The 14,452-nt window shown below is 40.0% G+C and overlaps 2 protein-coding genes across 3 annotated transcripts; both read left to right on the forward strand.

The window, feature by feature from the left end:
• Positions 1-513: 513 nt before the first annotated feature.
• zcrb1 (zinc finger CCHC-type and RNA binding motif 1) lies at positions 514-3,550 on the forward strand. Its single transcript, XM_030785683.1, has 8 exons — positions 514-565; positions 722-830; positions 1,507-1,535; positions 1,714-1,825; positions 1,940-2,047; positions 2,318-2,430; positions 2,820-2,892; positions 3,174-3,550. Exons 2-8 carry the CDS (start codon positions 747-749, stop codon positions 3,312-3,314), a joined length of 660 nt encoding a protein of 219 aa, XP_030641543.1. The 5' UTR covers positions 514-565; positions 722-746; the 3' UTR covers positions 3,315-3,550.
• A 1,587-nt stretch (positions 3,551-5,137) lies between these two features.
• Positions 5,138-14,147, forward strand: yaf2 (YY1 associated factor 2). 2 transcript variants are annotated; one of them, XM_030782149.1, is made up of 4 exons: positions 5,138-5,219; positions 5,521-5,646; positions 11,082-11,234; positions 13,266-14,147. In XM_030782149.1, the coding sequence occupies exons 1-4, from the start codon at positions 5,194-5,196 to the stop codon at positions 13,507-13,509; spliced, it is 549 nt and encodes a 182-aa protein (XP_030638009.1). In that variant the 5' UTR covers positions 5,138-5,193; the 3' UTR covers positions 13,510-14,147. The 2 variants fall into 2 exon arrangements, with proteins under 2 accessions (XP_030638009.1, XP_030638018.1); XM_030782158.1 differs by lacking the exon at positions 5,521-5,646 and having other exon boundaries at positions 5,194-5,219.
• The last annotated feature ends 305 nt before the right edge of the window (positions 14,148-14,452 follow it).

Consider the following 14,452-nt stretch of genomic DNA (forward strand, 5'->3'; position numbering starts at 1 on the left):
GTTTCCAGAAGTGGAAGGAGATGGAAGTGCGTCTCCCTTCGTCATTATGAGCGTTTTATACTGAGAAATATCATATTAGACAGGAAACAGTGGGCATGATGTTACGAAAATACACTCTTATTGGTATATTTAATTGATTAATGCTAGACTTGTACCCACAAATAAATGAGTAAGTGAGTAAGTAAAATAAATAAATATTTACATAAAAATGCGGATAAACAAATACAGTATTTTAAAATGAATAATCAGATTGCCCGACCCTTTTTAGCTCTTGCTTTGCTGGAAGTATAACGAATTACAAAAGAAAACCCCTACAGAGTAGGTGTCACTTTCATCAGATAAGCTGTTTCGTTCAATGATGTAGATCCAGATGTCAACTGTAACTCAAATCTCCCAATTGTAGGACTTCTATATTGCAATAACTCACAGAGACTGATCATCCGGAAGTACTTTCCAGCACTCTTGGATAAACCTCTGATACGAAATATATATATATATAACGTAGATCAAATAAAAGGTTACAAGCATGGGCGAGAGATAGTGTGACTGAAAGCTAAACGAGACAGTAAGTTTTGTCTTTGTCTTCATATCGGGGTTAGTTGTCTTAATTACAAACCATGCCAGAGTTGTTGTGAAGTTGCAACCAAACAGCCAAGGCTTCATTTGTTTTTAATCCTTTTAAACATGTATATTTTCATGTTTTAATTCCATGTGTACGTAGAGCATACCATTATAAGGAAGAAAAGATGAGTGGCGGCTTAGCACCAAGCAAAAGCACGGTTTACGTGTCCAATATACCCTTCTCTCTGACAAACAACGATTTGCACAAGGTAAGCACACGTTTCTCGCTGTAATACAGTAGATAAATTGTGTAGTTGCCATCCCCACTGGACAGCACGTTTCTCTTTTACCCCATAATTTGGACGTGTGGATCCATTCGTGTATAAATCGTTAGTAAGCTAGTTTTTTTATTCCTGATGACTAAGAACCACCAACCAACTCTGAATGATTAGACCTGTAAAATTCTCAGACCAGTAGTTCTCAACTCCAATCCTGAGGGCCTCCTTTCCTGGATGTGTTCCTGCTCTCTTCATTATCATAGTTGATTGAGCTTATCAAGGGCTTAATGACTAGTTGATCAGTGGAGTAAGGTGTGTTTTGTTTCAGCTCAGGACTAATGCACCTTATTCCACTAATCAACTAATCATCAATCCTTTGATTAGCTCAATCAACTGTGTTAATGAAGAGTTAAAACAAAGACATGCAGGAAAGGAGGCCCTCGGGACTGGAGTTGAGAACTACTGTCTTAGACCCCCAAACTGAACGCTTATTGTTTAGACAAGTCTGCAAGAACTACACCTGACCCTGTGCCAGTGTGCTCACTGTTATTAATCAGCAGTCGCACATAGTGTGCAAAGAATTGTAGTTTTAAAGGTTCGACCAATCAAACTACCTTTGCCTGAATCATCTTTTAATCTATATACCTATTTTATTTTGTATTTTTAGTTATGCAGTAAATATGGAAAAGTTGTCAAGTAAGTACCCATCTTTGTAATAGGTTTTAACTCAATGTGTTTTTTTTTTTTTTTGCATGTCTGTATTCAGACACCATGTTTGAATTAGACTTAAATACTTTTGGTGCTGACCAAAATGTATATGCATGTTAGAAACTGACCTAATGCTCAAACTTGTACATACTGTTGTTATTTTAAGGGTGACTATTGTCAAAGATAAGCAAACACGGATGAGCAAAGGTGTGGCATTTGTTCTTTTCTTGGATAAAGAGTCTGCCCATTGTTGTGCTCGGTCACTGAACAACAAACAGGTATGATTATTGGTTGATGTAATTAATTATTTTGATACTTAGTCATGATGAGTCAATACTCTTGTTCATGAAGTGTCATAATTCACCCTCATAAACCTTGCATTCTTACTGCAGCTGTTTGGTAGGACGGTGAAGGCCAGTATTGCCATTGACAATGGCAGAGCAGCAGAATTCATCAGAAGAAGGAACTACACAGATAAGTCAAGGTGTTATGAATGTGGGGTAAGTTACAAAGAGTATCTTAATCAGCACTCAGTCTTCAATTCAGTTGAATAATCATTTTTTACAGTCAACACAGGGTCTGAGTTGTTACAATAAGACCTTAGATTGTAATTTCCTTCTACATTACATTAAATTTAAAAATTCAAATTTGTTCCTTTTGAATGAATGTGATTCAAATCCTGGACGAGCCCCTCTTTCAGTACTTTTGTTAGTCACTCTAGGGTTGACTCAGGTTTCAGCTACATATATGCATTTGCTTTGTTTACTTAGGATACTGGTCACTTAAGCTATTCCTGTCCAAAAAATCTTCTTGGAGAAAGAGAACCTCCCCCAAAGAAGGAGAAGAAAAAGAAGAAGAAGAAGGTACTGGAGCCAGAGGAGGGGTAAGTTGTATTTCCTAAGCAAATTATTTGGAAATTATGCTTTGCAAAATTAGTTTTTAGGCATACTGAATGACAGTAAACTGTTTTGTGTGAGTGAGTTAGAGACCACAGGGCAGCACGTCACAAAAGGTTAGAGGTCTAGAGGTTAGAGAATCGGGCTCGTGACTGGAGGGTTGCCAGTTCGATTCCCAGGACCGACATCCACAGCTGCATGCCCTTGGGCAAGGCACTTAACCCCAATGCCCCACGGGTGCAAGGAACTGTTCCTGTGTCTGCTGTGTGTGTTCACTACCTGTGTGTTGGATGGGTTAAACGCAGAGGACAAATTCGCTGCTGTGTGTGCGATCACAGAGATTTACATTTGCATTTACATCTTTCTCTCTGCCCAGGGAGCCAGATGAAAGTGAGGATGAAGGAGAGGATCCTGCACTTGATAGCCTCAGTCAGGCAATTGCCTTCCAGGTACAGCGAACAAATCAAACCATTTTGCTTACTGGAGTGATACAAAACATGACCCGTGGGAGGAGAAATGCTTAAAAAATCACCAAAAAAAGATTTTGTGCAACTCAGTGAAATATTTGTCCTAAGACAGGAAACCTCAGTGCCTGGATTGCATACTCAAAAAGTCTGCCCGTTTTGAACTACACCTATATAATCAAAATTGTGTCTACTATTTTTTTTTTTTACATACTGTAATAGGTTGATAATTTGACTCTTTGGTATTTTTTTCTTTCCATCATCAGCAAGCTCGTATTGAGGAGGAGGAGAGGCGGCGGACACAGGTGCCTGAGGACTCTGCCCGGGCCTCTACGTCAGAGGACTCACACAAACCAAGGATCAAAAAGAGTACCTACTTCAGTGATGAGGAAGAGCTGAGTGACTGATGTCTTTGAAAGCACAGCAGCTCATAAATATGCAGCAATAGAAGTTTCAGAAGGTCAGCTTTACAGCTGTGTCAAACCTGAAGAGGACAATGTTTGACTCAAAATGATTTTAGCCCTCCCCTCAGCTGTAATATGTAATCCTTGCTCTACTTGTGTAAATTAAGCACTAGGTAGATTAATTAAATCCCTAAAATTATTCCTTGTTAAGAGGGATTTCTGACAGGGGAGTGTGTGTGTGTGTGTGTGTGTGATTTTTGTTGTCTATAGATATTTTGTTGTGATTTTGTTGGTTATGTAGATATTTTAAGAACTGGCATCGAGAAATAAAATACTTTTTTATTAACCTTTTGACCTCTTTGCATCTATCAAAATTCTGTTGGACAGGGTGTGTGTGTGTGTTCATTTGATTTTCTAGGCCTGTTACATTGCCGGGACTTCCAAACACATATTTAAACATGGACAACTGTAGAATTGATGTAACACATTACAACCCATTTTAACTCTAACTTTTTAGTAGCCAAATTGACAGTTGGGCTTAGCTACCAACTGTATTTGTAGATAAATGGTTAAGGTAACATTTACAAGTGAGTGGGATCCATTCTTATACTGCCTGCTTTGAAAGGGACATGGGAAACCCCCAGAAGTCAATATATATCATAAATAGCTACTCGCTGTAACCTCATCCACTCTACCCCAAAGCCTTTATTGCTCTACACTTGACAAAATTTTTTCTTGACAAAATTTGGTCAACCTATTGAACTGTTTCTTTTTCAAAATTTAGTCTAAAACTAATCTTAATCTTTTAAGAATTGGATTGGAAGCTCCCTATGCCTCATGTGTTTGCAATAACAGAACAACAGATTTTAAATTTCCTTAGCGCCATGTTAAAACGGTCAATTTCATTGTGTTTCATTATTATCATTGTATTTCTCCATTTTCTTTATTTTTTAATGTTGTATGAGTTGTCTCCTTGCTGTGTGGTCTAACAAACAAAACACAGACACTCACACATACACCAAAAAAATACTACACTTATGGAAGATATGTGGAGTGGGGGGTGGGTGCGTCATAGTTTCACTGACTGTCCAATAGGAAGTCATATGCAGTGATAGAGCAGGTGTAGCCAGCTCTCATTTATATATAAGAGACTGTGTACACCGTTGAAGTCATCTTCAATAAGCTCACCTTTGTGGCCGAAATGAACTGTAATGACGTGAGGAGTTCAGCCTAAGAACTTCAGACAACCAAATACAAAGAGACAAATGAAAGTCAGAGGGTCTGCGCGTGTGTGTGAGAGAGAGGGGGGGGGGGGACAGAAAGAGGTGTGTGTGTGTGTGTGTGTGTGTGTGTGTAAGAGAGAGAGAGAGAGAGAAAGGAGAGGTGTGTGTGTCTGCACACGCAGGCGGACAATATGTCCAAATAGCCTCTGAGCAGTTGGTGACATTCCCAAATCAAGCACAGGGTGATGGATGTAGTGTAAATCTCTCTAACATGCTTTTGATGCTGAGACGAAAATGTTAATCATGTCTTTTGATCGGTAGGATTTTAGAGGCAAAACATGCTTTTTGTAAAGCACTGGGCGAAGTCCGTGGATCTTTTGATTTATTAAGACCAAGAGATTTGACTGACTGGAGCATTCTTTTGATCAGTAGAGAGCGTTAGGTCGCTCTACAACGTTTATATCAGAGCTCTTTTATGCAAACCCAACGACCCAGAGTAAGAAATTATTGTCAAATTGATTGGATGTAGTCGGTCACGTGATCATCTCTTCGCTGGAGTTTCCACGACAGCTGGGATCCGCGCAGTAAAAGGGCGCATCGAGGTTTCACAAAATAGTTACTGTACGTATTTCATCACTAGCAGACAAAGTTTCAGCAGCATGGGAGACAAGAGGAGTCCGACCAGGTAAAAACTTGTGCCTCTTGGTTGGCACGCACTCACGGGGATGTGAACAGCACCACAAATTAAACAGACTGCGCGCTCGCCGCGTAGGCTATGTGTGAAAGAGGTAGCCGCAACAGAGTAGCCACCATGGCGGACTGGCTGTTTTATTACAGTGTCATATCCTAGACCTCATTAAAACCAAGTGCTCTTGGAAGGCTCAGCTGTTCATGTTTCCAAGAGAGAACAAACGGGTACAGGTATTCCGAATAGCGGCAGTTGGATATGTGAAGCTATGGTTTTCTATCTGTTTGTTTGTGTTAAGGCCGAAGCGGCAACCGAAGCCCTCGTCTGACGACGGATATTGGGATTGTAGCGTCTGCACATTCAAGAACAGCGCCGAAGCGTTCAAATGCATGATGTGCGATGTGAGAAAAGGAACGTCAACAAGGTGAGTGGATCAGTTGTTTCCTACACCATAACATTAGGCAGAGCTGTTATTGAGCACACATCGTGATGCGTTCTGCTTGACTCGTAACTGTAAAAATGTGTTAAGAGACAAACATTTCTTGTCAGAAACAATGTAGCAACAAAATTGTAAGCAACGTGAGGGACAAAACAAGCCGGGATAACCTTAATCGCAAGAAATTACGTAGGCAATATCGAAACCCAGCGATATTTTTGTCTAATGAATGTTAAATCATAGCCGACTTAATATGCAAAGGCTTTTAAATTGCTTCATTTGGATACTTTTACAACCAATAATTTTGGCATCTTGGAACACACATCGGACACCACCGACTGTCAGACGTAATCACTGTAAAGTATTTCACAGCTTTACAACATGCTTTGAATTCATATGTGTTGTATATTTACAGGAATTTTTTCTTAGTTTTTTTTTTTTTTTTTTTTTTTTAGAATCATCCACGCAGACTGTAGGCCATTCATGAGAGCTCGAAGTCCCGTTTGTCGAAAAGCATGATCGTAATAGACTCCTGAATAGTTTGTGCGCTCCCATGTTACCGTTCACGATTTTGAACTTAATCCATGGGGAAAATAGTGGAGTAGGTCAGATTTTAGCCATGGTAGTGTAATGTCGATGTTAGGCTTATTTCTACAGAAAAAAGAAATGCTACACTACCGCTAAAACAAGAAGACTAATCAATAATATTTGTCTTTTTTTCTCTACTTAATTGTTTATCTTGTTATTTTGGAAAGACCAATTATGAGATACGATCTGATGAATTCCAGAAGTGGCGTTTCTCCCTGCACCACGAGGCAGTGCCTCAACTCTGCGTCTAACCCAGCAGTAGAAATTTGTGTCATTTCAAATGGAGATTAGATGACAATGGCCAATTTTTTATCTCATTGGTCTGCTTCAGTTCATCAGATTTGCACTTGTCTTGGGGCTTTGACATGGCGTGGTGTAAATGACCTCAGTGGAAATGGAGAGGGAGAGGAAGGGCGCCTTTATCATTTTGTACAGCAGTTTTTGGGAGCAGACTTAAACAATGTCTGTTCTCCTCTGGGTCCTCCAGCATGCATTTGCTCTGACATTGGCATTTTGGACAAAACAACAGGAAATGACACATTCATTCTAGTGTGACATCACTGGATTTCTTGGGCCCTCTGTACACATGAACGATCTTAGCTCCTACAGATTGCCTTCAATATACTTTGATGCTGTAAGACTCACATTATACTTCTAAATAATGGCAGATTAAATATGGATTATGACTGTTGTTGTGCATGCTGTTATAAAACAGAGCAAGCTGATCCTGTGCTGACTGGTTGAACTCAGCATGACGTGCCTGTGTGTGTGTATGTATGTGTGTGTGTGTGTGAGAGAGAGAGAGAGAGAGAGAGAGAGAGAGAGAGGAGGTGTGTGGAGGGAGCCATTGTAGAAGAGTGAGGTCGGTACAGCAGCTGGCTGCCAGACACCCATAGCTCATTAGTATGCAATGGCTTAATCAGGAGGCTGTCATCAGAGGTGGTACGATCTCATCAAGACTTAAACCCACAGCCAGAGGCTGAGAGAGAGAGGGGAAGGGAGGGTGAACTTCATGAGTGTGATGAACCTAAATTGGATATATGCTTTGGCTGTGTTTGTTTATGAATTTTGTTTTGTGAGGGTACCCCATGTTCTTTAAATTAACTTGACATCGCACATCTTCTCGTAACGGTGATTCACCGATACTCGTACAGGAATTCGGACCTTACAGCTTGGTCCACTGTTCAGTTCAAGCGTGCAACTGCACTGCTGTGTTTCACCACAGATGTTCTTCACCAACTTTTTTGACACAAGCTCGTGCAAGACTGATCATAAATAAGGAATGTGATTGATGCTCCTTTGTTTGTTTTTGTGTTGAAAGCTTTGTTTCTGCTCAATTAAGCAGGTCAGTGTAGTTTTAGATGAAAGATTTCGTGGAGTTCATTTAGGAGGGGGTTCTGCTCACTGCCTCAGAAGTGAAGATGAATGTTTTATGAAGCGGACTTCTAGCAGAGCTTCCACTGCCTTCACAGCACTAATTGAAAGCACATTTCTGCAGCTATGTGCTAAACTTGACAGTTGAGGATGACACGTCAACAAAAACTAATGAACAATAGCAGAGAGCAAAACAGGGATCAGACACTCATTATTATAAGCCATGAGCACATTGTAATGATTGTTAGAGGTGCCACTAACTAACACTGACCATGAGAAGTTGTGCAGCTTTGTGTAGCCTACAGCTTAGGGGCACCTCCATCAAGTCAGTGCTAAACAATGTCCTATAAAATATACAGATTAGAGCTCACTTATTCCTCCTTTCAACGCTAGTTTAATTCCCCCCTTTTCACTGGGTGAAAGATTTATCTCTGTGCTGATAGAATGATAGGTTGAAGACAAGCAGAAGGACTGCTTGCTTAGATTGATTGGAGCCAGCCCCACAAAAGACAGGGAACCCTACACTCTTTCACTAATGTTAGCACTGACACACTCTGCCTGAGGTGAAATGGTCTCTCAGCTTGTTAGACTATTGTTTTAGAAACAGCTCAGGGTGGAAAATGCATTTGCCCTTTTGCCAGTGCAGCCCAGACAGATCTGTACTTCAGCTCAGCAGTGATGACAGTCTGAATGGTGATGGGAAAACTGCTGAGCGGTTTACAAAATCCTTTACTGAGCAAGACTAACAAACAGATTCTCATTGATTCTGACACTGATGCACTTCTCAGCATGTTGTAATCAGTGTGTTTTATGTGGTTCATTGGGAGGAGTGCTTGTAGTGATTGAAATGGATATGTTAAAGTGACAGATGGGAGGGTTTGTGTAAATTCTTGAAAAGTGTTCACGTCTTCCTGATAGATTTGTTTTGATTAGTGAAAACGGTTCATATCAGAATGCCACATTATGTGTGTAAAGACACGAACACATTCACTGTTGGGTAACCAGTTTTCTGCAGTGGGGTATTAATACAGTCTTGCAAGTACTGGTGGTAAATAATTATTTACCTGATTACTTTCTCCTAAAAATTCTGCAAGGATCTATATCTTAGCTAGAGAGTCATTATTAATTTGTCAGAGAGACAAACAAGCAGCTGTTTCAGTAACACCAATGGACAAATACACATTCAGATGGTTTCTAAAATACAATCGTTAGAATTTGTAGTGTTATACAAATGAGCAAGGTGTGCTTCTGCAGTGGTCTCCAAGCACCTCTAATAGTAGGTTTGCCCGATACATGTCTACAATTTTATTACCCTCTCTGCCAGCTCACTGAAGAGCACTAACACAGCAGGTCTTCATACCACAGATGAATCACACCTGTAACATTTAAATCTATCATAGATGATTCAGGATTTTTTTCCTTTTCTGAGTGTGTGATTGACCTAAAAAGGATCTGCACGTTGTAAGCTGCCTTTAACTTTCAAAAGAAAATGCTACGGAAAGACTAATGGAAGAGAAGCCCTCTAAATAGTACAAACGCTGAAAGGGTGTTAACGTCTGGCCTCATTTTCACTTGGGCCCTCCTGGGTCTGATATGGTTGGAGTAGAGGGCTGTGCAGCCATCACTAACCCACAGGAGGCAGGAGAGGCCATCTGTCAAATACAGGACTGCGCTGTTGCATGGCGATAGCCACATGGCGATAGCATGTTCTGACTGTGAGGCCCATTAATCATGGTCTCTATCTCATCCTTGGAGCACAGACCAGCACAGTGTAATGATGACACCATTCCACCGGCATGCAGACATAGCAGCCCCAGAGTACGCTACCCTGGTCATAAAACAGGACTCAAATCTGAATGGTTTTACTGAGAAATAAAAGTAAAAAAAGGCCTAACATGATGTATTTCTTTGGTAGTTGTTACTATGAAATCACAGTCATGTTTTTTTGTATTGTTTTATAGCTTAGGCCCTGATCTCTTTAAACCAGCAGCTTGTTCATTTATTATCAGTGTTGTCATGCATGATCAGTGACATGGTCTGTCTTATGGGTTTTGCACGTACATATACTGCTGCCATTTGCTGATTTGGCCATTGAGTGTTAAAAGTGTTGCTTTTTGCTGAGAAGATTGAACCAAAACCCCTGCACCAGTAAGTTCTCCATTTTACCAGATGTTCACTATCACCACCTTGTGCTACAATGGAACATTCCATAGAAACAGTTGTTGACCTCTAGTGACCAGATTTTGAAGGCTTTTACCTCTAAGTAGTGCTCAGCTGGTGCATTGTCAATCTTGTCAGAGATTGGTCACTTCGCATGCTTTGCACTCATTACAGGTTTCTGTTTTTGCCCATTCACCAATACATAGAGTGTTGAAGGCTTTGACAAAGCAGGCCATGTATTTGTCAGAAGATTAGAGCTGGAAATAGCAGAGGAGTGAAACAAACTGGCTCTCCGTCACCAGCATTTGGGCTCAAGATGAAAGAGGGTCAGTCAAATCTGCTCTTTCATTCTGATGTGTGAAGAGAAGGAATAAGCAGGATTAGTGCCAATCCCAACACCAGGCGTGAAAAGGAGCAGAAAAGTGTGTCAAAAGCAGCAATCGATTCCTCTGAGCAGAGAGAATGTCAATGCGGAGTGTAAAAACAGCTAGAGTGAATCACGTGTGTGTGTGTGTGTGTGTGTGTGTGTGTCTCTTAGACAGAGAGAGAGAAAGAGGCTGTGTAGGTCTCAGAGTTTACTGACCTCTGAAATGCTGGTTTCATGTGTAATGTGAAATACTGCTATGTATAAGATAATCACTAAAAAAGACAGACAAAAATTGAATGAAAGAAATTAGAGATGAGTATAAAGCTGTAAATGGAGAACAGTGAGGTAAATGTTCATAGAATCTTTGTTCATCTAAATCCTTTCTGATGTCCTAATTTCATAACGTGTTACCCCATTAATCACAGTAATGCAGATACTAAGAGGAAAGACAGCTTGTAAAGGCTGAGACAGTCTTACTGAACTGAAAATAAAATTGAAGAAGATATTGTAAAATAGGATATTACTAAAACCTCTGTCGTATGTCCATGACATGTTAATGGAGATTAATGGCCTCATCCCTACTAGTCTTCTTATTAGGTTTTGCTGCGGGTGTTTTTTGTGTATATCCTTACTTCTCACCCTACCTGTAAGAAATACATGACAGTTGGGTGTATTGCAGCTCTTACATAAGGGAAACTTGACAATTTCTTTGTTTTCATACCCTGCACCAACTTTTCCCTCTGCATCATTCGTAAAAACCTGTCTGAACATGCAGTGCTTCAAGCTGAACAGTGTTCTTTGCCTCCTCTCTTACTTTGCTCAGGATCGATGAGGTAATTGTGATTTGCACCCCTTGTTCACTTACTCCATCTCTCTCTCTCTCTCTCTCTCTTTCTCTCAGTCTCTTTCATTGCTATGTTTTTTTTTTTCACAGAAAGCCACGGCCTGTCTCCCAGCTGGTCGCACAGCAAGTCCCACAGCAGTTTGCCTCGCCCACGCAGCCAAAGAAAGAGAAAAAAGAAAAGACGGATAAAGAAAAGAGCGATAAAGAGCCAACGCTGAAGAAAAATAGCCACAAGAAAATGAGGTGATGTGTTTATTAAAGGGGAAGCTTTTGGAATATAGTCTCAATACTGTTCATACCTTGGTGTTTAGTGGTACTTTGACTGGCATTTTTAGGTTTTTGTTTTGTACTATTTTGATGTAGGATATTAGTTTTTGGATACAAGTAATATTACAAGTTGCTATTTTTGGACACTGTACTGGATGTTATGTTAAAAAATTTTTGTATTAACCTAAAATTCTTTTAAAGTATCGTAAATATAGTATGCCATTTACCATGGCACTGAATTCCAAAACCACTGTTTTTTAAAATAAAGACCTGTTTCTAGCCTGTGCAAACTGTTACGTGATCTGCACTCTCGGATTCATTGTCACACACAGCATATTTTCTCTGTTGGTCTGTAAGACAAGATGTAAAGGTGTTCTCTCTGTCGGAATGTCATTCATGAATATACATGCTGAATTTCAACATGTAAACAACAACACTAAAAAAGGTTAGACACTGGTTCAGTTGAAGTGCGTGTCAGAAAAATGGCATCAGATGTTAAATTACATGGAGGTCATTCTTAAATTGTATCAGCTTAGGGCTGGGCGATATGGCCTATAAATAATATCACAGTATTTTTAGGCTATATCATGATACTCGATATGTATCTCGATATTTTGAAATCTCCTCTAAAGCACTTCGTAAATGCTTGATTTCACCCTTCAATGCACACAATCACACCAGTATGATGATTCTAGTAGTCCCTGCAACACAGGTCTACATTAAAACATTCTTGTTTATATGCATTAGTGGTTTCTATTGGAACCATTTTAAACTTACATGCAAAAAGGGGGAAATCACAACCAAGTTAAATTTAACAAAACAGTATTTACTCAACATCTCCCTTGCAATAACCAAAGCACTGCCAGATGATGGATCCAGTGCTGTTTCTTCTTGGAACCAGTTCGTCCGCCTCCATCTCCTCTAACCATTTCTGAACTCAACACGTGTAAACTCACTTTGGCGCTTCCCTTCTTTCCAGGCTCTTTCCCTGTTCCCTCCAGATACAAAAACACACGTTTCACCTATATTTGTCACACACACTTGCCCAGGCGAGTGGTCTGGATGGGTGGGTGAGCGTGTGTGACGTATGTATGTGAGTTTTTTTCTTTTTGTCTCTGTGAGAGGGAGAGAGCGGGAGAAGCAAAATGCCAAAGCGAGTCTCATGCCGGCGGCTTAAAAAAAGTTATTTGACATTTTGTACTTGATGTTCGCAATATAGTTTACTACATTTACTATACATTTAGTACGTTGCACGTAGAACAAGCTGCGATACATTGAGTATATTTCGAAATATCACCGACCCCTAGCAAGGGTATATGTTTTCTTTAAGCCCGCTCCAGAAGATCACATTTCAGGCTATGATCTGGTGCTTTCTAAGGGCGACCATACAGTGTATGTGCATATGTATGACACATGCTTAAAAACAAGTTTGCGCAGGTCAGGAGATTGCACATTCTATGACAAATGCAGCTGTGCAGAATTTATAACTGACACTTTTGCTCTGAATCGCACAGTATGCTATGCAATCTTACAGAAGGGCTAACATGTGGTGAATGTTCTTACTATCATTTTATTATCTTATCACCAAAAAGCGGTCTTAATTAATTCACGTGCACAGTATTTCCCAGTTCTGGTCTCAGAGGCCTATTGCATGGAATGTTTTTGCTCTAGCCTCCCCAACACACACACACACACACACACACCCGTTGACTTATCAGAGATGAGGTGAATCTGTTGTGTTATTGTTGTAATGGAACCTTCTGTAGTGGGTTTGCAGGGTCTGAGTTGGGAAACTATTTTTTCCTTTTTAGAAATTAAACCTTTATCAGAATCAGAATTTGGTTTATTGCCAAGTAGGTTTATCCCTACGAGGAATTTTTCTTGGTTTATGAAGATGTGAAATTGTTGTCATGTTTCAAACCTGCAAGATTTAACAGTTACATCAACCACTGCTATGTTTAAACATTTAAACTATATGCTCTTTTTTCTCCTCTCTCTGCTCCTCAGGCCCAGGTTAAAAAACATAGACCGAAGCAGCGCGCAACACTTGGAGGTCACAGTAGGTGACCTTACAGTCATCATTACAGACTTTAAGGAAAAAACCAAGCCCTCATCCAGTTGCTCTTCCAGTGCCACTTCAGCAGACCAGCACAGTCAAAGTGGCTCAAGTTCCGACAACACAGAGCGAGGGATATCCAGGTCCTCCTCGCCGCGAGGAGAGGCCTCCTCAGTCAATGGAGAATCTCACTGAACTCAGCTTTGAGCCCTCCTATGCCCTTTCTGTTCCTTGTCCCCCTCTACGCTGCCTGTTTGACATTTTCCAAAACATAAACATATGTATATGTATGCCAAGACCTACCACAAATCAGCCTGACCAAGCAAGAACTCTAGACCACAAACCTGGGAAATACTAGGATGTGACACCCTGGCTCTATCTGGTTTTGCTGGATTTCCTACAGTGCCCAATAGGTCAATGAAATTAAGGGAACTGTTGACTTTTTACATACCTTTGATGATAATGAGAAGAAACTGTATTCAGCTTTACCTAGCTTTACTTACTCTACAGGCCCAGGTTAATGCGGTAGTATTATTAGGCATTAAAAATCAGTGTTATTGTCAATTTACATTTAGACATTGACATTTGACTGTGTCCAATATGAACTGTTGTGGCATGATTTTTGGTTTGGAATTGTAATGTACACCACATGTGTCATAGGAGGAATTGTTAACCTTTTCTTTAATTGTACAGTGACCTATTAATCTAACTGTGATAGCAACAGAATCTCTTTTTTTTTTCATTTGTTTATTGCACCTGCTGGTACTTGGTGTGGTTTCATGAGAGAATATTCTACAGTTTGTTTGTTTGTTTTTCACGTTGAGATTTAAGACACCTGATACAGATCATATCACTGTTTTGATTATTGTTCTACCAAGCTGTGCTGTTATGCGTATGAACATCTTGGTTAATTACATGTTAATTAAACATCAGAAGAAAATCAAAGGATTTATTACTAAAAAAGTTAGGATGTATTAGTAGTTATTGACTTTGTCTCTTCAATTTTCGTTTTGTAATTACACGTTGAAAAACTAGAAAGGAAAGAATTAGCAGCAGGTATTAAAGTCACAAGTCTGTAATTACGTTTCATTCAAGAGATGCATCTAATAGACTTGTTCATTTGTAGCATTTTGGCTGT

Source organism: Chanos chanos, chromosome 1, assembly GCF_902362185.1.
Source record: "Chanos chanos chromosome 1, fChaCha1.1, whole genome shotgun sequence".
Lineage (NCBI taxonomy): Eukaryota > Metazoa > Chordata > Actinopteri > Gonorynchiformes > Chanidae > Chanos > Chanos chanos.